At 40.9% G+C, this 24,930-nt stretch overlaps 1 protein-coding gene across 3 annotated transcripts in view; it reads right to left on the bottom strand.

Annotated features, from left to right (window-relative positions):
• The window catches only part of CMTM4 (CKLF like MARVEL transmembrane domain containing 4), a 59,607-nt gene that overhangs the window by 23,627 nt on the left and 11,050 nt on the right, over positions 1–24,930 (bottom strand). For all 3 annotated transcript variants that reach the window (XR_012154516.2, XM_073307964.2, XM_073307962.2), the window contains exon 2: positions 4,740–4,916. Coding sequence is in view for 2 of the 3 variants with exons in the window: in XM_073307964.2 (XP_073164065.1) it covers positions 4,740–4,916 (177 nt within the window). In the remaining variant the exon portion in view is untranslated. The remainder of the gene's footprint in view (positions 1–4,739; positions 4,917–24,930) is intronic.

Below are 24,930 nucleotides of genomic sequence, written 5' to 3'. Positions count from 1 at the left end.
ACTTTGTTATGAGTAATTTGTTTGAAACATTTCTAAGCAGTTACAATGCCTATGGAATATCTGGAACATGTGTAGAAGCATACATCACATTCCTTGATGCTACGTTCAAGTATCCTTGCAAAAGAGCATGAACATCTCAGCTGTGTATCACTGAGGGAAATGGAAATTTCCATGGTCATTTCCCCCAAGTCCTCACATCTCATGGTAATGTTGATAATCCTACGCAGTACAGAGGAATGACTGATCCATTTTTTTATCTCACTGTCACAGATATACAATTTTTAGCTCTTTCCAGAGAAGTTTCTTTCCTAGCTCCAGAAATCCCACGTTCCTTTCATAGACTGCATCTCAATAACATTTAGGTGGCAGTTGCATTTCTAATTAGGATGAAAACAAAACACTGTTGCTGAAATGGCTGAAAATGTAAGAGCCACAAAATGATGTATTTTGTAATATTTGCGTATCTATGCTAGATGTTAGCAGACTGGTGCATTTTTACCATAGACAGAGGAGCATTTTTTCTTATTGTAGTAAACACTGGTATTGCTAGTAAGGATTACTGTCACTAACAGGCTGGCCTAGTTATGGATAAGACTGGTGTAAGGGCACAGATGCAAATTTGCTCCCCAAAGAAAACATGATATTTGTATGCTGTACTCTTATGCTGTAGGCTATGGGTTTCAAGTACTATTTCAATGAACAGATAGAATGGGGGTTAAAACGAAGACGTAGTCTCAATGTTTCCGGATATTAAATGAAAAAAGGTTATTTACTGAAAATCTGCATAATCTCAGTTTGCTACACCCAACCAGCAGCAGCTGATGCATCTTTGCTGGCACAGATGCCCAGTTTGCTACCATCTATGGCCCATGGTAAAATGCTGGGGCATTGATCAACTGATCCATAAAGAAAGACCAATTTTTACAACATACTACAGGGCCCATGGGAGTGGACTAGATGACCTAATTATTTTCTTCTTTAATTTCTAGGTTTATTGAGGATAAACTGTTTGCACAGGAAGTTTGTTATACAGATGGCTGCATCTCAGATAAGGTTAGGAAAGAGTCATAACACTACAAATTACTCAAAAGGCTAAAAATAATGTGGCATGTTTGAACCTCTGTACTGCCAGAGCAGCCTCTGTAACTATGTTACATTGAACTTCAAAAACCTTCAGTTAGCCTTTAGATAAGGAAACACCATCCTGAAATTGATGATTAACTGAACAGGTACTGAAACTAATGAAACTGTAAATAGATAGGAATATGCATGGGCTCCTGAACACTGTTGAGAAATGATGAAGGTTGTCATTATTGAAAATGCTTTTAGTAGATTGTGTCAAACATGAAAGGTGGCATAATTCCTAAAATAACTGTCAGATTATAGAAAAAGCACCACAATATTTTCTCTGAGAAAAAAATGTAAAGCACACAATCTGCCACATGAACAAAATACGGTTAATGTGTGTACAGCCTATATTAGAAACACCAAACATATTTCATCTGAAATTGCTGAATTGCATAAGACAAAATCAATGTAGCCAGAAAGCACAGATAAAATTCTTCTTGTACTACAGGGGCATCCTAACTTTGCCCAACTGTGCCAGGAGCTTGAAGGCCTCAATTTGCATGCATACCAGAGCAGCCAGGAGCTATCCTAATTATTAAGATTGCAGCGTAGAATTCTCCAGACCACAGGTCCCAACAAACTATCCTGCAAGTGCTTACCTCAACATGGAGAGCTGGGGAACAAGGATGGTCTTGGATTACTGGGAGTCAGCAATTTCCAGGTCTATTTGCAGCTCTGCCACAGACTTCCTGTATAACTTTGGAAAATTTGCATCTGTGCCCTTACACCAGTCTTTAACCCTTCTGAGGACTTGTCTACACTTGCAGCACTGTGCTGTAGTGCTTAGTGAAGATGCTACCTATGCCAACGGGAGAGCTTCACCCATCTGCATAGGTATTCCACATCCCCAAGAGTGATGTAGTTATCCTGACATAAATTGGTAGTGTAGACCAAGCCACAGTCTCAGTTATTATGTGGGTTATAAAAAGTACTTATCTCACAAGAGTAGTAGTGCAAAGTTTACTTGGTGTTTGTAAAACACACTGAAATACTTGAACAGAAAGTGCTATAGAAATGCTACTGAAGTATTACTGTATGTCTCTGTTGACCACACCTAGGTAGTGAAGCAAGGGCATCTGCAATCCACTCCATTTGTGGCCTTCAGGCTGCGCTCTGGCCACTCAATACAGTACTGTATACCTTATACTTCACTAAAATAGTACCTATGGGCAGACAGACTTCAGCATAGTGTTTTAAGACAAGACATAGAAATTTGGTCAAAATACCCTAGTCAAATCAGTTGAATACTAATAGTCTATCACAATTTCATACAAGGTAGGTCCATGCACTACACTGTCAGGTATTGCTACAAGCTCTCCCATGTCAAACACTACTGTGTATGTATGCAAATGTAGGGGAAGTATCTTCAGTAAGAATTCTTACTAAATCCAGTACTACAGATCATAACTACAATATAACTGAAATTATACCTTTTAGTTTGGGCAGATGGAATAAAGCCCTAAAATAAACCTTCAGTTCACTATTAGAACAGCAATACAATAAACCGAAAACCCAAACAAAACGCTCTATTTTTAGTTAATAGATTTTAAATCCCTTCTTTTCAAAGATCTCTATCAGAGTCTTATGCTAGAGATGGATTTCTCATTCTGAGTACAACTATATTTGTCATCACTTGACTATTCAAACCAGTAAGTACCAAGAGTGGTTGAAAGGACCTTGTACTTAAACAGTTCACATTTACTGCATTATTGGAGGGGGTTGGGGAGGGGCCTCAGGTCAACCTTCTCTACCCAAGTGCATTCATGATCCAGTCAAAATCCTCTTGCAAGCAGTAAAAGCACTAACTAACATGCAGGGCCAAATCCCACCATGATTTATGCTTATCTATACAAAACCACTGAGGTCAATGGAGTTACGTGGCTGTACACGAGGGCAGTTCTGATCCACACATGCCGATTTATTTCTATCAGAATTTTTTTTTAAAAAAATAGATGTTCGGGCTTCTTCAAGAAGCAGTCTTTAGCTGAGTCATGAATACTATCTGTATTACCCAGCAGTCATTGTCAGGCTTGCTTCAGAGTAATATGCATGAAATCTAGTATTTACGCTACATCCTAGGCAATAATGAGGTCATCATAAGCAGAGCTGCCAAGTCTTATTTATCACACATGACTTTCTCGTGCAATTGGCAGCGCTACCCGACATTCCCACCTCACAGTGGAGACATCATGCATCCAGTTGGGCTACAAGAATGGCCTGCCATTGTTACTGTTGATTGTCAGGGGCCACTGTGGTACAAGCAGCCAGCCATCTCCCCTCTCCTTGCTGAATCATGGGTAGGAGCAGGCAGACCAGAATGGAGACAGAAGATGAGGGGCCCTGACACAAGCCCCATGTTTCCCCAACTTCCTTTCCTCCCAAAACTCATTCAGCTTACTACCCGGACACTATTCACCCTTATCCACCTTCCGACCCAGTCACTTCCTCAGAACCCCCTAGTATCCCCAGCCACTTTCCCCCATGCAGCTATGCATCCCCCAATTGCCAGTTTTTGTGCATCTCCATTTCCTACCACTAGCATGGTTCAGAACTGGATGTGTTGATGTTTATGGATATATGAAAGTTGTTTGCAAATATGCAAATTGTCTGTTAAGTAATTTGGAAAAAATGTCACACACTGAGCAGCAAAAATCTGGCAGCTTTGCTAAGGTTAGGGATGGCTGATCCACTGGGACTGCAGGCCTAAATGTACAACTGCAACAGCAACTTATAGTAGATTACTACAGTGCTGGTGATAAGACAGAACAGAGGCCAGAACAAAGGAGCCTATAGACTCATTTCCTCAGATGAGCTGCAAACAGATATGTCCAAAAGTTAATACAGAGGTAGGTGCTCAGTGGATCTACATGCTGACATACGTGCTCATTTCAGACAACCACGTCTAAAAGTTAGGCTCATAGCAAGCAAGAAAATGAAGATACACCCAGAATGAATGTGTGTTTCTGGCAATTTTTTCCCCACCCCCAAATTTCTTGTATTTGTGAACATGAAGACTGCTAGTCTGTTTCTTATAGTCTCTAGGTATGTAACCAAGTTAACTCAGTTGACTTCTTGCTGACAGTGCAATTTCCCCCCATAACAACACAATGCTTGCATTCATGTTTACAAGCGATTTAGCATATACCCTCACTCGGAGTGTCAAAAAACAGCAGCAGGTTATTACAAACGTATTTGCCATACATTTCAACAACTTTTTGTATTGATTTACAGATCTAATAAAATGGATTTCTAATTATTTTTTGGACAGCATTTCTCAAAGTTATACTGTTTAAGAGTATTTTTTTCCCACCTCAGACATAAATAATAAATGTTGGGACCGCTAAAAAGGCTCTCTTTCAGAGGAGGAGAAATTGCTAGAAGACAATTCCAGATTTATTTAATTTAACATCCCATAATCTCATTACATTTTCAAAGACTCACTACGCCGTGGGTGTTCATATTGGACACAAGTAAGATATATATTTTACTCAGTATACATAGCATTTATTCAGGATCTTAAATTTCAGTAAAAGACGGGCAGAGTTTAAAGAACAAACTTAAAATGTTTATTCAGCTATTTTTACAATATGAAGATTTGGATGAGAACTTACTGTAAGATTCCAGTTGATCTGTGGTATTCTTGTGTGAAGATTTAGACTGAACATAAGCAATAAAGCTCCAGTAACTACAAATGTGCTACAGCTCACAAACTCAAAGAAATAAAGGCCTTGGCAAGGGGAGCATTCCATGATGGTCTCTATGCAGATGAATGCAATCAGTGCCAAAACCTAGGGAAAAAAACAAATGGAAAAAATATAAATAGATTTCCACATTTTGAAAATAGCCACAAGTATTCCTGAAATTTCCATTGGGAACATGATCAGTTTACTCTCAAGAATGTACAATTTTAGTTTAGAATAGGGCACTACTTGAAAGCAAGAATAAATGGAATTAGGGCAAGACTTTTTGGGTACTTCGTGTATTACAAAACTTGTAGTAACAAAATTATACTGATCTAAAGTCAACGAAGCCACTGGTCCTGGGCTATCGAAAAAAGAACTCTCTTTTCTAAGCCCAACAGTATAAAGTGTAAACGATAAAGCAAACATTTTATTTCCTTTTTAAATTCTTCATAAGTCTTTTCAGAATTTGTCTTTTAAATTCTTCATATGTCTTTTCAGAAAATATCCAACTGATTTTGCTTATTAGTACCAACAACATCCGGATCAATACCATTTTAAAATGCCTTTTCCCATTACATTTATTTCAAGGGTCAGTCAACTTAAAAATCTAGTCAGTTTAAATAAAAATTTTAGAATAGCTTCAAATGTTCTCCATGAACCTCACCCTATCGTTATGATTTGAAATTCCCTACTTCTGCAAATACTTAATTCCCCTCCCCCCCGCGATCCTTTGTTGTTGAGTTACAGCCTCACATAGAGAAAAAGAGTCTAAAGTCCTGATCCTGCAAATGCTTACACTCTTTAAAGTTTGTGCAGGGAACAATCCCATTGAATTCAATGAAGGTGTAAAGTTAAGGACATGCATAAGTCCTAAGTGTTTGCAAGACTGGTGCTTAGCTGACTATGCAGAGGATAGAGTGAAATATACTCCATAAAATGAACAAAACTAAAATATTAGAAAAAAGGAATCTCTCAGATATAGTAGTCTTAACCATAATAGGTATAATTCAGGCATAAATGCAATTTTCATGTTGACAATTCCCCTTTAAAAATAACTTGTGGAAAAAAAATTGGGCAGGTGCCTTCTTGGTTCTTTGTATGTTGTGAAAATTTGGGAACTTTATCTGTTCAGAGTAAGAATCCTGGTTTTACTATGAAATTATTAGAAAATTGCTTTATCAGGGAAAGCCTTTAGGTGAATGTGGAATCCATCCCTTACTGACAAGGACTGAGTACCAACAAGGCACAATGGAGAGTCAACCTTAACAACTGCACTCTGACTGAACCACTGGTATGCTAAGGAGGCTGGCTGGAGCAGGGAGAAGTTATTTCCTTCAGCTTGTCTGCAGTGGGCTGAAGAAGCGAAGATGGAGAACACCAGCAGCAGAACAAAGGAACCAGGTGTTGGTAGGGGGCTGCAACAAACTTGAGAGACTCTCTGAGGCAGGGACAGGAACTTTGGGCAGGAGAGGGGAAAGAGAGAGGCAGGTTTTCATACCAGGGAAAGCTGTTTAACTGCAACTGGCCAGTCAGAGAAAGCTGACCTAGAGGGAGGCTCCGTGTCTTTGAAGGGAAGTCATAAGCTGGAGAGGAAGGATTGTAGTCACCCCAGAGGATTCTTCCCAAGCCCAAAGAACACTTCAGAGCTGTGAAAAACCTGAGGCAGGGAAACGCCTAGAGGTGTGTTTATTATTTTACATGGATCTGTGTTTCTCATGCTATTAGGTAAAGAACAATGGTGTTTTAGAATCCTGTGCCAAGTCTATCTGTGTCTGTTCACTTCACTATCACATGCCCCTGAAGAGGTAAACTGTAAACCCAGGGTTCCAACATGGCTGGAGTTCTGGGAGAGAATATGTTTAAACTGCAATGGAGTCTAAGGGGCCAGCACGGTCCCAGGGGCTAGGCAGTTGGTCTGTGGGGTCTCCGTTCTCAGAATGGGATGCTAGACAGAATCTGTATCCCAATAGCATGCCGAGAGACCCCACACCAGGGACAGTGTGTGGACTCCATTCCGACTCTGGAGGCTTAAAGCACAAGGGGCCCAGTGAGGTGGATCCCCTCATAGCAGTCGAGTGAGTGTCCAACAGGAGTTGAACCAGATCTGTGTCATATATAACGGCCTGAAAGGATGTTTGATTTTGATTACCCGCCTCACTCCAAAAAAAGGTGTTCCCTCCCCCGCTTCTCAGAAATTCTGTTTAGCCTGGAAGATCCTACAGTGACTGGAGAACTAGCAAGATAACATCACTAGAGTCCTAAGAGATGAAAATTAAGCAACTATGGGGAGGTGGGAGTTTTTAGTCAGACTGTTTAAACTCTATTTCTGTGTTAGTTTCTAAATGTAAAACACTAGGAGAAATATAACTTTCAAGCCTTCTTTATATATCAAACAGCAAAGAGTACCAAAAGACTATTGGACCCATAACAGAAGGGGAAATTCTATCCCCACTGAACTTAATTGCAAAACTTCCAGAGACTTCAATGGGGCAATGCTGTGCATACAATTCTCTTCCCATATTCTTACCCTAGACTCTAAACACTGAGTCAGTAATTACAACTTTGGCAAACACTATATAACTCTATTCCAAGCACATACTTTTCTCCTCTGGCCTGCCTCAAGGCTAGTATCACCAGTTTCATCAATTCAGTCAGGCATGATCAGGACTTAATCAGACTAGCACTTTTTGAAGTGCTCTCCCATTTCAGCTCTCACAACAATTTCTGTGAGGTCCTCACATCTGTTGTAGTTAGAAATGTTAAGTTAACCAGGGCAAGGCAGCTATGGGATCGTAGGACTTCTGCCAAAAGGAATGAGTTGGTGAAAACAGAATTGTTCATGTCCAATATCCCTTCCTACACTGGTTTTAGATATCCTACATGATTTTCTGTAATTACTGCCTAATGCCTTTAGAGATTTTAAAAAAAGAAAAATATGAATATTTTATGTTCTGTTCTTTGTTCTCCCTCTATAACTTCTCTAAAACATGGTCCTTGATTAAGGCAGAGACTCACCTCTCCTCATCTGAGAAACCCTATTGTGAGAGGAAAGATGGTCCAGTGCTTAGGGCACTAGCCTGGGACTCAGGAGACATGGGCTCAATTTTCTGCTTTGCCACAGACTTCCTGTGTGAACTTGGGCAAGTCTCTGGTTCCCAGTTCCCCATCTAAAACAGAAATAATAGGACTTCTCTCCCTCAAATGGATGTCCAGGGTAAACACATTAAAACTTGTATGATACTAATGTAATGGGGGGGCATATAAGCACTTGCAGGACACGTATAAAACTGAAGAATTAAAGTTAGCCTAAGTTTAATTAAGAAAATAACATTTTCTTATAGTTCGTGGCCAGGAGGGAAAAGGTCCTAATCAGCAGGTCAATGAAGGCTGTGAGAATAGTAAATATTACCTGTAGTATGGGAAGGACGTATGGTTCCAAAAGTAAAAGAACTGCAGTAACAAGACAAAGAAAAACAATCTTAAATAAACAAGCTCAAACCTTTACCACTGTTCTGCTGGTAAGCAAGGAGGGAGGAAGAAGATAAGAAAGGAAAGGCCTTGGGAAGAAAGGAGGCTGTGAATCTTATCTAGATTAACACTAGACAAAAGGGTAAATTGTCTCAAATTGGTTTTTAGCTGAAGTCAGTACAGTAATTGGCAATGCCATCACTTGTTTGTGAAAGGGTATAAAAAGCAAACTCTTAAAGGGGTTCATTGCTAATACCTGCCTGACCACGTTGGAGCCAACCAACATGGGTCTAAGCACCCCAGGTTTAGCCTGTTTGTAAGTATCTTGATCAAATGCTTATAAATGTTTTGTTACTGTTTTGATGTAGTAAATTGCTTATTAGTTAGGCTTTTTAGGTATGTTTACAGCTGTTGTATAAATACCATTTGGCTTTTGGATTTAATGAAGGAATTATTTTATTTAAATTTAATTTATGGTTAAATTAGTGTTTGATGGTTTCTGTATCAATATCAATAATTTCAAGGAAATTCATATTATGTCTTGTTTCTGTCTACTTCTTCATTGTGGTGTGACTATATGTTTAGATTTAAAGAACAACATAGGCACTTACTAAGACTCAACTCAATCCAACCCTTACAAACACAATCTCTCCATCACTACTACAAAAAACACCTAAGCAAAAAAGTCCAGTCACAAAAAGTCACAATCAATTTCTGCTAGCTCAGGTATGTCTACACATGTTGCAATCACAGGTATGTCTAAACAATATTTTAGAACTGAGCACAGTGTAAACAAACATGTTAAAACACTGAATATAACTGCAAGGTTTGGGTCCAACCTTGAGGTCAAATAGCAGAAAGAAAACCTGTCAATCACAGTGGCTATATACAAAAGTCAGACTTTGATGTGAAGAGTCTGCTAAACTAAAAGCAGAATAGTCTGCCGGGAGGTGGCCTGATCTTGCATTATGAACACATAATAAAGTCTAACATTACTGTAAATAGCTGCCTCACAATTGACACTAATTTGAATTACTAACTTCAAAGGAAGAGAGCGCTTTTATGAACCTTCAATTTATTCATGAGCATTAATATCAAGCTTTTGCAACTAAATTTGAGCTGTTAATTGGCTAAATTTTAAACTCTTTTAGAAGTTCCATTGAACAGCCTCACACATCATGATTTATATAACTGCAGTCGAAAAACAGCTCCAAGAGCCTTTTTAAAATGCTTTCAAGTGTTTTATATTATAATAAATGTATTTTACAACATTCTCTAGATAGATTACAGTACATGATTCTGTGCAATTCTAACCCCATTCCTAAAGTATACACAATACATAATTGTGCCACAGTAACCAAAAAAATTCGATAGGAGGGGCTAAAAACTGGGTCAGATTGATCATTACAACCGGCAACTACCGTGCAGCATATGGAGTCTTTTTGTTCTGCTGATGAACTAATTTTCCCATATGTATTCATCTCAACAGTAAGCTTAAAAGGAAACCATCGCCTTTATACAAAATTAGAGACAAACATACGGTAAAAGACACCTAGGATGATGAATTTTGCACGAAATGTGTTAATTTCCTAGTCCTGAGTTATGACGTATAAGAAAGTACTAAAACTTGAGCAATTATTACTTGTAGACTGCACTTTATTAGGAGAAAGGGCATTTACATGTGACACACACTCTTTTAAGTAAAGTGCTATTCCTATATAAATGGACTGAAAACAAAATCATGTGGTGTTAGCATAATCATTTAAGCAAAATGTTATTGCATTAACTTGGAATTATGCATGTTTTCTCAGTGGGCCAACACTGACCTTTCTTGGAGGAAAAACATGATTAAAAATTGATAAAAAGGAATTGCAGCTGCTTCATCTTAGGGTACAAACATTGAAAGTAAAGTTAAAGGTGAGACTTTCAAAAGCATTCAAATGTTGGCATAACTCTGCTCCCACTTAATGGAATTTTACCACTGCCTTTAATGGAAGAAGAGTTAGGCCAACACCTAACCTGTGAAAAATTGGAGTATCCCTACTCTCAGATCCAGTGCATGGCCTAAAGCAGTCAGGTTCATCCATTACAGAGAAAGTCCTTCTGAGCCCCTGTACCCTTCAGCTGGACCATGCTCAATCACTTGAGATGATGCACATGCAATTTGGTCAGCACAAGGAGCTGCAAGAGGCTTGCACATGTTAAGTGAGAATGGAATCTTTCAAAATTTTAGCTGCTGAAAGTCAAAGAAGTCTCTAATGAGCACATGGAAACTGCAGCTTTTCAAGGCCTTAAAACTTGGCCAAATTTTCATAGGGACGGCAAAAGGCACAACCCGAAAAATAAATAAATAAATAAATAAATAAATAAATAAATAAAAAGCCATTCCCTGCCAAATTTCAAGTTCCTGCTCCAAAGCATGGGGTATTAGAGCAGTTCAAAGAAAAAGGTCACAGGAATATATATTTTAAACCATGGGCAAAACAGTATTTCCCCCCAGTCTTGTTTTCAGAAACAGCTGAACCATTTTGCCTAAAATTTAAATACATAAATAAATAAAATAAAATTCTGCCAGACATGAAAAATTTAAGTTCAAACTGTTAAAGATTAGCAAAGTTAAAAGCAACTGAAAAACAGCACTATATAATGGGATATGTCAGACAACGTTAATAGTTAGTGCTACCAGCCCAGCCGGAAATAAGGAAAACAGGAGTATAAAATGTCTTCAGACACTTAGTTTTATAGAGAAGTTATTGGAGAATAAAAATGTAAGGATTAAGCTACAAAGAAAGTGGAGAGGAAAATTTTAAAGAAAAGTACGTTAGTGGGCAGAGGGTTCTTTCAAGCTTCCTCTACCCGTTGCAGGCAGAAATCTTATGTTTTTCAGTAGAGGGCCAGAGGATTTTGAAGCTATGTTAGTCTATGGGCAGGTCTACACTACAGCCGGGATTGACTCTCTGAGATTGATCCACCAGCGGTCGATTTAGCGGGTCGAGCAAAGACCCACAAATCGACAGCAGATCGCTCTCCAGTTGACCCCTGTACTCTACCCCCGACGAGAAGAGTAAGGTAAGTTGACAGGAGATTTTCTTCCATCAACTCCCTGTGGTGTAGACCCCATGGTAACTCAACCTAAGGTACGATGAGTCCAGCTACTTTATTCACGTAGCTAGAGTCGTGTAGCATAGGTTGACTTACCGTGGTAGTGTAGACATAGCACATGACTGCCAGACTGGCTGCACAGTGCTCAACTCTGCCCTACACTAAGACTGGTTGCTGCAATAAACTGCAGCTTTCATTCTATTTTGCAGTGGATTTCAATATGTGGGGTTTTTAAAATGCTGGACTCTCAGCATAGAAGAAAATTACTCTTGCAAAGGAGTCAAATGCCCTTGGCCAAGTAAATGGATTACAATTGCATCAGTTACACATACAATAATTTATTTTGTCTTAAGTGAAATAATAAAACCTGTAGCAACAGACACCAAACTTGAACAGGAGCTTTTTGAAGATTATTAGTGGCACATTTCCCTATCAATGATAAAATTTACTGTGTGCTTTATTTTTGCGTATCAAACAACTTAAGCACTAAAAATAAAGGGTGGTTCTGTAATGAAAACAGAAAGTAAAAAGCGCGTTTTCCTGTTTATCTAAAAGCACCACAGAAAGCCTTATTGTCTGGTTAAATGACATAATTGCACATGATTTCAGAAAAACCACAAAATGGCCAGCATTTTTTCTGCCTGAAAAATACCCACAAAATTTTAGTAATACTGTCACACTACCAAGACATTTTTTATTTCCAGACTGTTTAGATTAGTGGTACAGTACAATACATATATACAGTATACAAGGAATAAATTGCTTTTACAAAACATTTAAAAAATCTAAAAAAAAATAAACTTTTTCTTGCATTCAAATACAGATATATTGTTTTCATTTTACTTGACCCAGTGGTCCTAACTCAATGTATGAAATCAAGTCTCACGCCTTGTAAAGCACATGCATTTCCCACATTTAAAACAGCTGGTACAAACATGAATATTTTGGATATTATGACTAACACAGTACTGCTTCTCCAGCAAAAAAAACACCTTTTACCCTAAGCAGAAGTATGATTGATTTCCTGCCCACTCCTACTCTGTATCACTAAGGGTATGTCTACACTATGAAATTAGGTTGATTTTATAGAAGTCAATTTTTAGAATTCGATTTTATACAGTCGATTGCATATGTCCACACTAAGCGTATTAAGACAGTGGAGTGCATCCTCACTACCATGGCTAGCATCAACTTACAGAGCAGTGCACTGTGGGTAGCTATCCCACAGTTCCCGCAGTCTCCGCTGTCCATTGGAATCCTGGGTTAAGCTCCCAATACCTGATGGGGCAAAAACATTGTTGCGGGTGGTTTTGGGTACGTCGTCAGTCGCCCCCGTCTTCGTGAAAGCAACGGCAGACAATCGTTTCCGCCTTTTTTCCTGGGTTACCCATGCAGACTCCATACCACAGCAAGCATGGAACCTGCTCAGCTCACCATCACAGTTGCTGTTGTGGGCAAGTCTCCTGCGGGGGCTGCTGTGACCTAAGTAGCCACTGCAATCATTGCCGTTCTGTTATCAAAGGTAGTGACTCTGGGAAATGTGCGGGCCTTTTTAGATTTTAGGTGCATCATATTCCTGTCCTTTGTCGCTGATGAAGAAGTCTTGCAGCCATACATTCCAGTCCGGTTGGTGCTGTAACACCCCATAGCACTTCTGTGGTTGACACATGTAACAGCTTCAGGGCTCTTGCTCTTTTGCCTTGGCCGAGGTACTTTGCCCTACCAGGATCTCCAAGCATTCGACACAGAAGCACCTGCAGCAGCTGGCATTGCTACCCAGCAGCAGTGTGGGTGCCTTTGCAGCAGATGGTGCAGTAGGACTGCTCGCAGTCCTCGTCCATGGTGTACGGCTCCACCGCTTCTGCTGCAACTCTGCTCTCCTGCGCTCCTTGCTCCCATGGTTCATGAAGCCTGGACAGTAGTAAGGAACAGTTCAACTATAGGCTGAACAAGTGCAGAATAGTGGTAGAATGTGCCTTTGAATGTTTAAAAGCTCGCTGGCGCTGTTGGTCAGACCTGAGCTGTAGCTCACGAAAGCTCATGCTCAAATAAATTGGTTAGTCTCTAAGGTGCCACAAGTACTCCTTTTCTTTTTGCGAATACAGACTAACACGGCTGTTACTCTGAAACCTAACATTCCCATTGTTATTGCTGCTTGCTGTGTGCTCCATAATATCTGTGAGAGTAAGAGGGAGACATTTATGACGGGGTGGGAGGTTCAGGCAAATCGCCTGGCGTCCGATTTTGAGCAGCCAGACACCAGGGCGATTAGAAGAGCACAGCAAGGCACGATGCACATCAGAAAGGCTTTGAAAACTAGTTTCATGACTGACCAGGCTTCGGTGTGACAGTTGTGTGCATTTCTCCTTGATGCAAACCTGCCCCCTTTGTTGATTTTAATTCCCAGTAAGCCAACCATCCTCCCCCCTTCGAAATAAAGTAACTATTGTTTTGAAACCATGCGTTTTCTCTTTATTAATTAAAAAAAAAAAGAGATAACAGACAAGGTAGCCTGGGTGGGGTGGAGGAGGAGGGAAGGACAAGGCCACATTGCTTATTGTAGTCACACTAAAAATCAAACTGTTTAAATGACAGGCTTCTGTTGCTTGGGCCGTCCCCTGGAGTGAAGTGGCTGGGTCCCCGAAGCCTCCCTCACCACGTTCTTGGGCGTCTGGGTGAGGAGGCTATGGAACATGTGGAGGAGGGCAGGTGGTTATACAGTGGATGCAGCGGGGGTCTGTGCTCTTGTTGGCTTTCCTGCAGCTCCAACAGATGCTTCATCGTCCGTTTGCTCCCCCAACAGATGCTTCATCATGTCCGTTTGCTCCCCCATTAGCCTCAGCATCACGTCCTGCCTCCACTCTTCGCTCTCACTCAATTCTTTCCTGGCTTCTGCCACTGAATGCCTCCATGCATTAAGCTGTGCCCTATCAGTGCGGGAGGATTGCATGAGCTCAGAAAACATGTCATCGAGAGTGCATTTTTTTCGCCTTCTAATCTGCGATAACCTCAGGGACGGAGATGACGGGGGAGCGTAGAAACATTCTACTCTCTATGATTCTGGGGGGACTGCAGGGTCACCTGTGCTGCTGAGTTCACCACCCTGACCAAACAGGAAATGAAATTCAAAAGTTACCGGAGCTTTTCCTGTGTACCTGGCTAGTACATCAGAGTTCAAAGTGCTGTCCAGAGCAATCACAATGGAGCACTCGGGGATAGCTCCCGGAGGCCAATACCATCGATTTGTGTCCACACTATCCCAAATCAACCCAGCAAGGTCGATTTTAGTGCTACTTCCCTCGTCGGGGAGGAGTACAGAAGTCAATCTTAAGAGCCCTTTAGGTCGATGGAACGGGGTTGGTTGTGTGGACACAGTCATTTTTAAATTGACCTAACGCGGCTAAATTTGACCTAACCCCATAGTGTAGACCAGGGCTGAGGCTATGGCTACACTATGCAGCTTTTAGCAACATGGCTGTGCCACTAAAGCCATGCCACTAAAAGGCGTCCAGTGTACCTGCTGTTTGTCCGCAGGAGAACTCCTGCCAACAAAAATCTTTCACCCCCCATGAGCAGCAGCGGCTTTGTCAGCAGGAGAGCACTCCTGCCGACAAAGCGCTGTTCATACCAGCGCTGTTCGTCAGTAAAACTTTTATCATTTGGGTGTGTGGTTTTTTTTAAAACACCCCTGAATCACAAAAGTTTTGCCGATGAAGTGTCAATGTAGACAAAGCCTAAGATTCAAAAACTCAGTTACCATGACTGCAAAGAGCTTGAACTCTGCAAATAAATTTGGGATTCTATTCCTAAACCTGGAAACTTTAGGGGGAAGGTATTAAATAAAAAGGAAAGGTTCTGCAAGCACTAGCAAGTCAGCATCTTAAATAAACTAAATTGTGTTCAAGGTACACAAAAGAAAATAATGAGCAAGGCCGAAGAGACCAAAGCCAGAATCCTGAATTCCACCTCCTCTGAATTTTTTTTGGTGGTGGTGGAAGTAACATAGTTAAGTTTAAATCTCAAGAGCCTAACCACACTCTTATACAGTTTGGTGCCAAGCTTGATCCAGATCTGTAAAGTGTTTCATTTTCTAGTTCCAGTTTGGATGTGATAACAGCTGTAAAGTTTCCACCATTCAAGGTTATGGAAGTCTTGTGAGTTCAGCTGATCAAGTAGTATTTCCACCATGTTAGACCAAATTTACTCAACAACAGTTTCTAAGATTTGGGCACTGCCAGCTCCAACCACTTCTCCTGATTCAGCTTTAAACCTCCTCCAAATATAATCCAGACTTGGGCCCTATCCATCTATCTCTCAGACTTACAAACCTCATACAGAAGGGCTAATATTTTCGTGCTTCTAAAGCCAGACCAACATTTTTAGGGTGTGCTACAGGGAAAGGACATATGTGGGAAGCTGTCAGTTTTATCAGGTGTTGTTTTTTTTAAACAATTTGTAGAAGGAAGCAGCTTTTTTGTCAATATAAGAAAGTTTACATGCAGCTTATTTCCAAATATACCATTACCATGGAGGATAGCTAGTCTGCTAGCAAGGTAACTCAATCTTATATAGCACTTAACAGTCCTACAAGAAAGGTTCTTTGGAAAGTCCATATTCAACTACTACGTAAGTCCTTTACATAAATAAAAGAGCTACAAAAAGCCAGCCGTGGCCTGTAAACAGTATGTATATGAAGATGCTATTTTAACAGCAGTGGTGTTTTGCTAAACTTAGGTTAATAGAAGTCTCTGCCACAGTGCACAATAATTACACTAAAACAAATTTATGTACAAGTTATGAATTCTGGTTAATTTTATGAAATTGCTGTATTGTTGAATGCCTCGATGTGTAGTATGTTAGCCATAGACAAACAGGGCCCCTGACATATGTCACCCTCATCCCGCAAAAGGCTAAAAACCAAACCAAAAGAAGCTGTTAGCCTTAATGTCTGGGCCTGGCTAAACAATGGGTATGCTAAGAAGGGTGCCTGAGCTGGAAGAAATAGTTCTACTCAGGTGATCTGAAGGGGATGGAGTTAGTGTTGCCAACTTTCTACTCGTACAAAACCGAACACCCTTGCCCAGCCCCCTGCGCTCCTCCGAGGCCCCGGCCCTGCTCACTCCATCCCCGGCTCCATGTGTTGCTTGCTCTCCCCACAGTCATTCTCTCACTCATTTTCAGATGGCTGGCTCAGGGGGTTGGGATGTGGGAGGGGGTGAGGGCTCCGTCTGGGAATGTGGGCTCCAGGGTGGGCCAGAAATGAAGAGTTCAGGGTGTGGGATAGGGCTCTGGGCTGGGGGTGCAGCAGGGTGCTCCAGGCTGGGATCGAGGGGTTTGGAGGGCAGGAGGGGATCACGGCGGGGGCAGGTGGTTGGAGTGCAGGGGAGATGAGGACTCCGGCTGGGGCATGCAGGCTCTGGGGTGCAGGAAGGGGCTCCGGGATTGGGGGGAGGCTCAGGGCTGGGGCAGGGGCCTGAGTTTACCTTGGGAAGCTCCCAGGTAGCGGGGCTAAGGCAGGCTCCCTGCCTGTCCTGGCTCCACGCTGTGCCCCGGAAGTGGCCAGCAGGTCCAGTTCCTAGGCGGGAAGGGGGGCCAGGAGGCTCTGCGTGCTGCTCTCGCCTACAGGCACTGTCCCCCCAGCTCCCATTGGCCAAGGTTCCCGGCCAATGGGAGTGTGGAGCCAGTGCTCAGAGCGCAGGCTCTGCACAGAGCCCCGTGGACCCCCCACCTAGAGCCAGACCTGCTGGACGCTTCCGGGGTGCAGCGTGGAGCTAGGACAGGTAGGGACAAGCCTGCCTTAGACCCACAGCACCACCGACTGGACTTTTAACAGCCCGGTCTGCAGTGACGATCGGAGCTGCCAGAGTCCCTTTTCGACCAGACATTCTGGTTGAAAACCAGATACCTGGCAACGCCTAGATGGGCTTTGAAGAAATAGACACTTTCCAGAAGCATGACAAACAAACCCAGAGGGACTGAGGGACAGAGGAACAAAGACATGGTTTCATAGAAGGGGTGTCGTTTTCTAAATGTGGGACCAGCTGAGGAAGATGCAAAGGATGCTCAAGAGTGGTGAGGAACCTGAAGCAGGGATGGCAAACAGGTGTTTTATCTAGGTTTGTACATCTCTTGTGCTATCTAAAGTAAACAGAAATTGATTTGGGAATCTTTTGCAAAGTCTGTATGTTACATGCTTAATCTACATTTCACTTGTCCCTGAACTGTAACCAAAATGCTCACAAAGGTTGGAACTATGGTAAAGGGTGTTGGTAAGCACCTGCGGTGTTTATGGTGGTCAGCACTGATTCCGGGGGCAGGTCCATTAAGATAAATTTGGGGTGATCATGTTCTTGGGTCCCCATCCCCTCCCATTTCTTTATTTACACAGACATTACAAATGTTTGGCGGAGCCCTGAGCCTCACGGCCCTAGAACAGGGCCCTGCTCTCACCCTCCACCCCCCATTTCCACTTTCTCGTCAGCCCTGACTGGGGGTATAAGTATAAATGAGGTCCCATTTCCATGGAGGGGAAGCAGACAGAGAGCACATGCCCAGGATGTGTGCCAGAGAGGTCATGTGCTGGAGCCTACTCAGACTCAGGAAGTTTAAAGCACACAGGTCTAGCCTGATGGGACCCAAACACAGCAGCCTGGTGAAAGTCTGGCTGGAGGAGCTTTGCCAGGGCTGTGACACTGACATTAATCCAAGTGTCTTATTTTAGCAGGACTCAAAAAAAGATTCTTGACTGAGGTGGAAACAGATTACTTTTAAAAATGTAAATCACCAATACAACTGGAAAGAAAAAAGTGCCCAGGTGCAGAAATGAGTTAGTTTCTGTTAAACAGTGTTCTGCATACGGTTTGGAAGCTTCTCAGTTCTGAATGTCCTTGTTTTTCCTTCACTGGCAGACTTGTTCCATTTTAAATAGTATTCATAAAATAGTATTGTGCTATAAGGGAATATTTAACTTCCCTAGTGGCCTAATGTCAGGGAAATTTTTAATGTACAGACACAGCTGTTTCCTTCATCATGAACCCAAATAACTTCCCTAAACTTTTGGCATGTTACAATTGTACATTATTCTAAGCAAATCCTCTAACATTGTATACAATAAGTTCACATTTTTAACATCACAACTGTCTGCATGTGGAAGGCTACAGGTTTATACTATTGCTGCATGCCTTCGCCCTTTTGGAGCTGTCACCATTTAGTTCAATGCCTAAGACCAGAACTTTGAACCAACAGCCTCTGTGGCTAATGTACCTATTGGAATTCACCTCCATCACTATATTTGGACCTTCGGGTCATCCATCTCTGCAATCATGATGATCTGTATTAGGATCTTGAATCCATAGTTACCTGCCATCACCCATACTGTTGTCTACAGCAACAAAGATGCTGATATTTCTCCTTTGAAATTTCAGGAGGTGCTACATTTCACTCACAATTGTTCTTGCACAACTCATATCATTTTGCTCAGAAGACCAAAGTTTTGTCTTGTCTTGTTTTGCTTAGTTAAGCCCCACCTAAAATCAACCATTTGTCCGAGCAAAGTTAAAGTCACTCTCCCATTAACTCAAATTTTACTTTGTACCAGTTCTGCCTGCAGTTTAACCATTGAAAACTATTCAAATTTTTTGCCACAATTTGAATAACATTGGTCTACACGTCCCTCAAACACACACAAACGCTAGATACAAATTTGTCACAAGGGTGTTCATACATTGCTTCAGTGTTGCATTACATATTGTCACAGTTATGCTGATTCATTCCCTTGTCTCTTCTTCACTCATGTCCAGCTGTAAGAGCTATGACATCTGAAGAATAAAATGTTTTATCAGAAGTCCTATTTGCACTAGGCATTAGTGAAAAATAAGAGACAGATATATGGGATTGGAGAGTATTTTTATTAATGATCACATACATTCCCTACTAAATAATAAGTTTTGAAAGTTTGAATACTGTAGTTCTGAAATAGTATGAAATAATCGACTATCATAAAATAAGTCTAAATAATTGGCTTCTTCCAGGATTCTTTTGAAACAAATGATAGTATCTCTTCATAGTGATCAAATTAGTACAGCTTTACTTTGCCATTTAAATCTGAGTTGGAATTAAGACTTGGAACTGAGTTGGAATTAAGACTCTAGGCCCTAGGCTGATGAAGAATGTGTACATAATGGTGCAGACTCAGTCTTTCAATAAGAAGAGGTGGCCAATTGCTCTATTCCTTGATGTCAGCTGCCAACCAGCCTGAAAAAAGTAGCGGTACTGGTTTCTGAAGGAGCTACCTACCTGCATGCCAGCTTTATTGAAGTAATAGGGTATGATAACAATTGACCACAGGACGGAGAGAGTGGAAAAATGCGGTCTACAAGACTGAATTAAAAACACGTTACCATTAACACTCTTTTTTACAGTATTAGGAGACACAAGGATGGTTCCTATGTAAAGCTTCAGACTAATTGTGATTTTATCATCAACTGCCCTGTCTTTACATCTTCTATATTAACTAGGAAAGATGGGCAGCTTCCAGGAATAAACGGTCAATATGACCCTTGCTGATGATTAACAGAATCTATAAACTTCAGAAATAATATCGGTATCTGAACTAAAGCCCTGTGATGTCCATGGCAGTCTTTAATCAGTCCTAAAATGAAGAAAACATTTTAAAATCTCAATATTCTTCTGGACAAATTAGATCATAGCAATATAACTTCATTTATATTATGAATTATTGCCTGCACTCTGTTTTATCATTTAATTTGGAACCCGTTTATAACACAATATTGTTTTCTCCATATATTAAAAAACAGAGGTATAGGCACAATACAGTTTTTCATTAGATACTGCTAAAGGCAAACACTTTAAAATAGGTATCCTCATCCTCAACACTTCTGCTGTGTACTCAATTTCATGATCCAAATAAATTCTACATTCAGTTTAGTATAGAACATTCAAAAAGCAACATAGGACAATTCTTCTGCGGGAAACATCTCTACAACAGCAGTAAATGCACTCGATCTCCATCTCCATTCCCACAACCACCTCAACCCAAACTTCTCTTCACAGCATCACAATATTAACTCTGAAGAATGCACTTTTTCCCCTTTTCAAAATTATTAGACCAACTGTTTAACATCCAGATTTGATTTGTAGATTAAGAAAAGGAAATTCAAGAGGGCTGTGGGGATCAGAAGATTGTTAAATGGATATTACAGCCATCCACCTCTAGGTCACCAGTCTGCAGCAACCAAAAGTTGCAACTATCTGAAGGTCATTTTAGTAGGCAAGGAACTGATCCAGAGCCCAGTAAAGTCAAAGGAAGTCTTTCCATTTACTTTAATGTGCTTTGAAAATGATTAAGTGCCTGTATCACAAAAATGACTAGTCCCACCGATAATTAATACATAAAAATTAACTAAATGTTGTTTGGTAATGATACTGAAAATTGTAAATGCTTTTTCTTGGAAAAATATACAGAAATAAAAATCCACTAGGGGCCACAAACTACAAGGATTGAGTTAGCATAATTCCCACTGCTTTCAATGAAAATTGTGTGAGGAGGGCTCACAGGACGAGGCCCTGTGAGAAACTCAGCAAGTTGCAAAAATATGCATTCGATGAGCACACTATACGAAAAGAACTAGCGTATAACCATTTCCTTTTAATGGTACTACAGTTAACGGGAATTTCTTTACATTTCTTTCCCTGTTTTTGATTAAGCAGCTATGAGAAATAATTTAAATCAACAGATGTTGGTAAACAGACATTTCAGCAGACACACTGAAATCGATGAAAAAATATACATTAATTACAGTCAGTGAGTGCAGCCTCCCTCCAAGGAACTTGCATCTGGAGGGATCAAGTGCTGCCGGTCCTGCAGCCAAGCAGAAAGCCCTATGCAGCTCTGCTGTCATAGGAGTGAGTCAGAGGGGCTGTGACAGCAGAGGGCTCTCTGTGTAGCTGGTAACATTCAAGTCCTGCAGGAGCAAGGGAGACTGCAGTCATGGTGGGGTGGAGCAGAGACTCCCAGCTAGGAGCAAGAGGAGAAGGACAAGCCCCTGGCCTTGGGGGAGGCCATTCTGCTGCTTCCTGGGGATAGAGCCATTCAGCAGTGGGGAAGGGGGGTTTTCCCCCACAGCCAGGGGCTTATCCTTCTCACAGTCCTGGCCGTGGTTGTCTCTGCTCAGCCATGCCAGGACCTTACTCTTCCCCAAACTTTGCACCTACAGGGATCAGGCATCACCAGCCAATGGCAGCAAAGGTTAGGTTGATCACTGTGGGGTAGGGATTGTATTCTATGCCACGAAGGTTAACAGCAGCTCCTCCAGGAACTAAAAACAGCACAGGTAAACCGCTCCAGAGAAGTACCACCTCTGGGATGGTTTACATATACTGGCTCAAAAATGTCCCAGATGCCCAAGGAGACAAAGAAAGGGCTATTGGTACAAAAGGAGTTTAATCTGACAGAGAGGCCTTCTTTTTGACTCAAACACATGATCTTTTGCCAAAGCAGGGACTCCGCTCTGCTGAAGGACTGGAGGCACGGGATCCTGCTGGGGTCTCCATAGGACTGACAGGGAGCTACTGTTAAAGCATTTAGATCTTTTTAATGTTTCATATGTTTTTTTTCTGCAGGTTTTTGTCCTTAAATAAATGTATTCTGCTTTGATAGACCTGCATGCTGGCATACGTGATTCACAGCGCTTAGAGAGAAAGCTAAGTGCAAGGGTTGGACTCTTGGTCAGATCAGCTAGGAGAGTCACACTGAATTTCAGGAGAGCTGTAGCCTAATCCCCCAGTCAGAAGGGAGAGGGATGAGAGGCCCTGCCCAGGGAGAGGTGACAGCTAGAGACCTAAAACCTTAATAGACATTCCCTGAGTAGACCATGAGGGAGAGGTGTGGGTGTGAAAGGGGCAGTTACCCTGAAACTCTGACAACACACATACACTGTTGGAACATAGTAAATAAATTTGTGCTTGTGTGATTGTTAACAGAGTATATGATGTCAATCACTCATTCATTCACGGAATCCTGAAGTCAGTGCCTAGAGGGAGCAGAATATGTGTCTTCTCAATTAATTTAAACCAAAAAGCATTCTCTATTTTGTTCTTTAACTCTGAAGCCCAGAGCAGGTGAAACTGACTTGCAATGATTTTGTTTTAAAATGTATATTTTTAATGTTTAAATAATGTATGTTTCTGTTTAATCAGGAATAACAATGTTTAGTTAAAAACAAAATGTAAAAGCTTTGCAACTCACTTCTCAACAAACCAAAGAACTCTTTTAAAGCACCATTTAAAACTAACAGAATCACTTTAATCTCTTTAAAAGTCTTGTTTAAGATTAGTCATGAGTAAATATCAAGCATCCATCCTACCAATGCTATACTAAGAAAAAATTTTAATGGATAAACAATTAAGAACATAAAGTAGTCCAAAAATGGATCCATTAAAGCAAGAATTTTAACAATAAAAAGGAAATGGTGCAAAATGTACTTGTAATCCCAAGCATCCTAAAACTGCAATCTGATGGCCCCCTCAGATGCCATGCCTTAAAAGGCTAAACAAGTCTAGACACACTGGTAAAACAGAACATTAAAAAATAGATGTAGGCCACAACATTAAAGAGCACTGCCAGCTGTGATGGGAATGCTTAAGGCCTTCAAGCTTGCCCTGCCTCTTACACAGCTGTACAACAGAATTAGTTTGGATGAGAAAGCACTATATGACAGGAAAGACAATCTTATCTTATAGCCGGTAAATCACAGTGCTGCCAATTCCTGATTTTATCACAAGTCTCACGATAGTTGGTGTTTCTCTTAAAGCCTTAGCTCCAGAAGGCACTTGTTAGGTAAGAATCTCAGATTTCATTACAAAAATTAAAAGCAAGTTTCTACTCACAGAGTTGCAGAGAAAAGCTTGAAAATGTGACCCAAATGCACCCTTAAAGACTTAAAAACCAGAAGGCAAATAGAAAATCCAAAATGGTGTTTGTTTTTTTAAAAAAATCTCTGATTTTTGAATGCTTGGAATTGGGAATATTGAAATTGAAATGACAATTAAATGTCCATGAACATTCACCTACCAAAAATTAGATGAAGGTTTCTAACTACAGAAGAACATCAAAGATACGAACAGCAGAGTTATGGACTGACTGGTCAACCGGATACCAAGTGAAACTGGAAGTAACCAATCAGGCAACAGCGGAGACAAAAAATAAAAAAAGCAAATACTGTACTATGCCTATATTGCATCTTAAAGGTAGGCACATCTGGGCTGCCTGTTCCCAATCCTACCCCTATCGCCACCCCTACGCATGGGGTACCCACTTACTGCTAGGAGTTGAAGATGCTGAGATTCGCAGGCAAAGCTCTGAGCCCCCACTGCCAGCCCAAGGCAGCTGGGGCCCTGCATAAAATGCAGGGGAGCTGCAGCACCCTCCTCGCACCCACAGTTCCCCGCCTATGCTGTGAAGTCCTTAACGGTTAAACGTTTAACCAATACAATTTTAATACTTTAACCGGTTACTTTTTTTAAAACGCTATTTACATCCCTAAAATAAATGTACAGTTCTTTGTAGAGGCTGACAGGTCACTGAAGTCATAGCCCTTGGGAGAGAGCAGAGCAACAAGGACTGGAGTAACATCAGACTTGTGGGGATAAGTACAGTAAACAGAAGAGGGATTGCAAGCCTAGAACACCGGTCTGATGTAAGACTATACAAATCTGGTTTGCTTTTTCCTCATGCAAGTGACCGTTTCAGTTATTGGTATCAAAATATTTGTTTTTACATGTTGGGAAAACAGACATTACACTTCCTTACAGGATTTTAGACTGAGTTTTGATCTGCAGTTTTTCTAAGTATTTGAAAATCAACAAAACTTTTACGTTGTTAGTGATCTTCTCATCCGATATTGCAGCTTAAAAATGTGAATAATGAAAATTTCTAGTATGAAAAAGCTTGTAGCTGGTTCATAAAATAATGCCAGTAGAGAAATTGCCAGAACATCACGAGGGAACAGTTTACACTAAACAGTCTAATTTTCTAGCACTATAAATTTGACAGGATATAGCAATATCAGTACTAAAGTCGCATAGAGGCAGTACTTCATGCAATTCCATATGTAAGTATGGGATGCATTTTCATACATTGGATAAATTGTCACTATGCTTTTAAGCTGTTCCTTAATGAAGGGTACTAAACAAAATAAAGTTAATCTTCAATTTAGACTATATGAAGTTTAGCTCACTTGTAAGCTGTACAAATGCATGAAAATATACACTTTATATTTCAATTAAGCTGTAAAACCTCACATACAAGCTTTAGCATCTGAATATCATTTCACAAATAAAAAAGTTCTTTTTGAGTACATATCAAAACCTATGAGTAAAACCTCACAGGAATGTTGTAATTGTCTAACAAATACTTTTTTAAAACTCCAAGCATTAGAAACACAGGGTACTCCGAGGATTAAACCTAGCAGAAATGTTTAACAACAATGGACCTAAGACACCAGAACAACCTTAACTCTGCCCCTGTCGT

The sequence above is a fragment of the Lepidochelys kempii genome, chromosome 12, assembly GCF_965140285.1.
Source record: "Lepidochelys kempii isolate rLepKem1 chromosome 12, rLepKem1.hap1, whole genome shotgun sequence".
NCBI classification, from domain to species: Eukaryota; Metazoa; Chordata; order Testudines; family Cheloniidae; genus Lepidochelys; species Lepidochelys kempii.
Note: the sequence above shows the minus strand (reverse complement) of the source record. Positions and strands in the feature narration are given on the sequence as shown.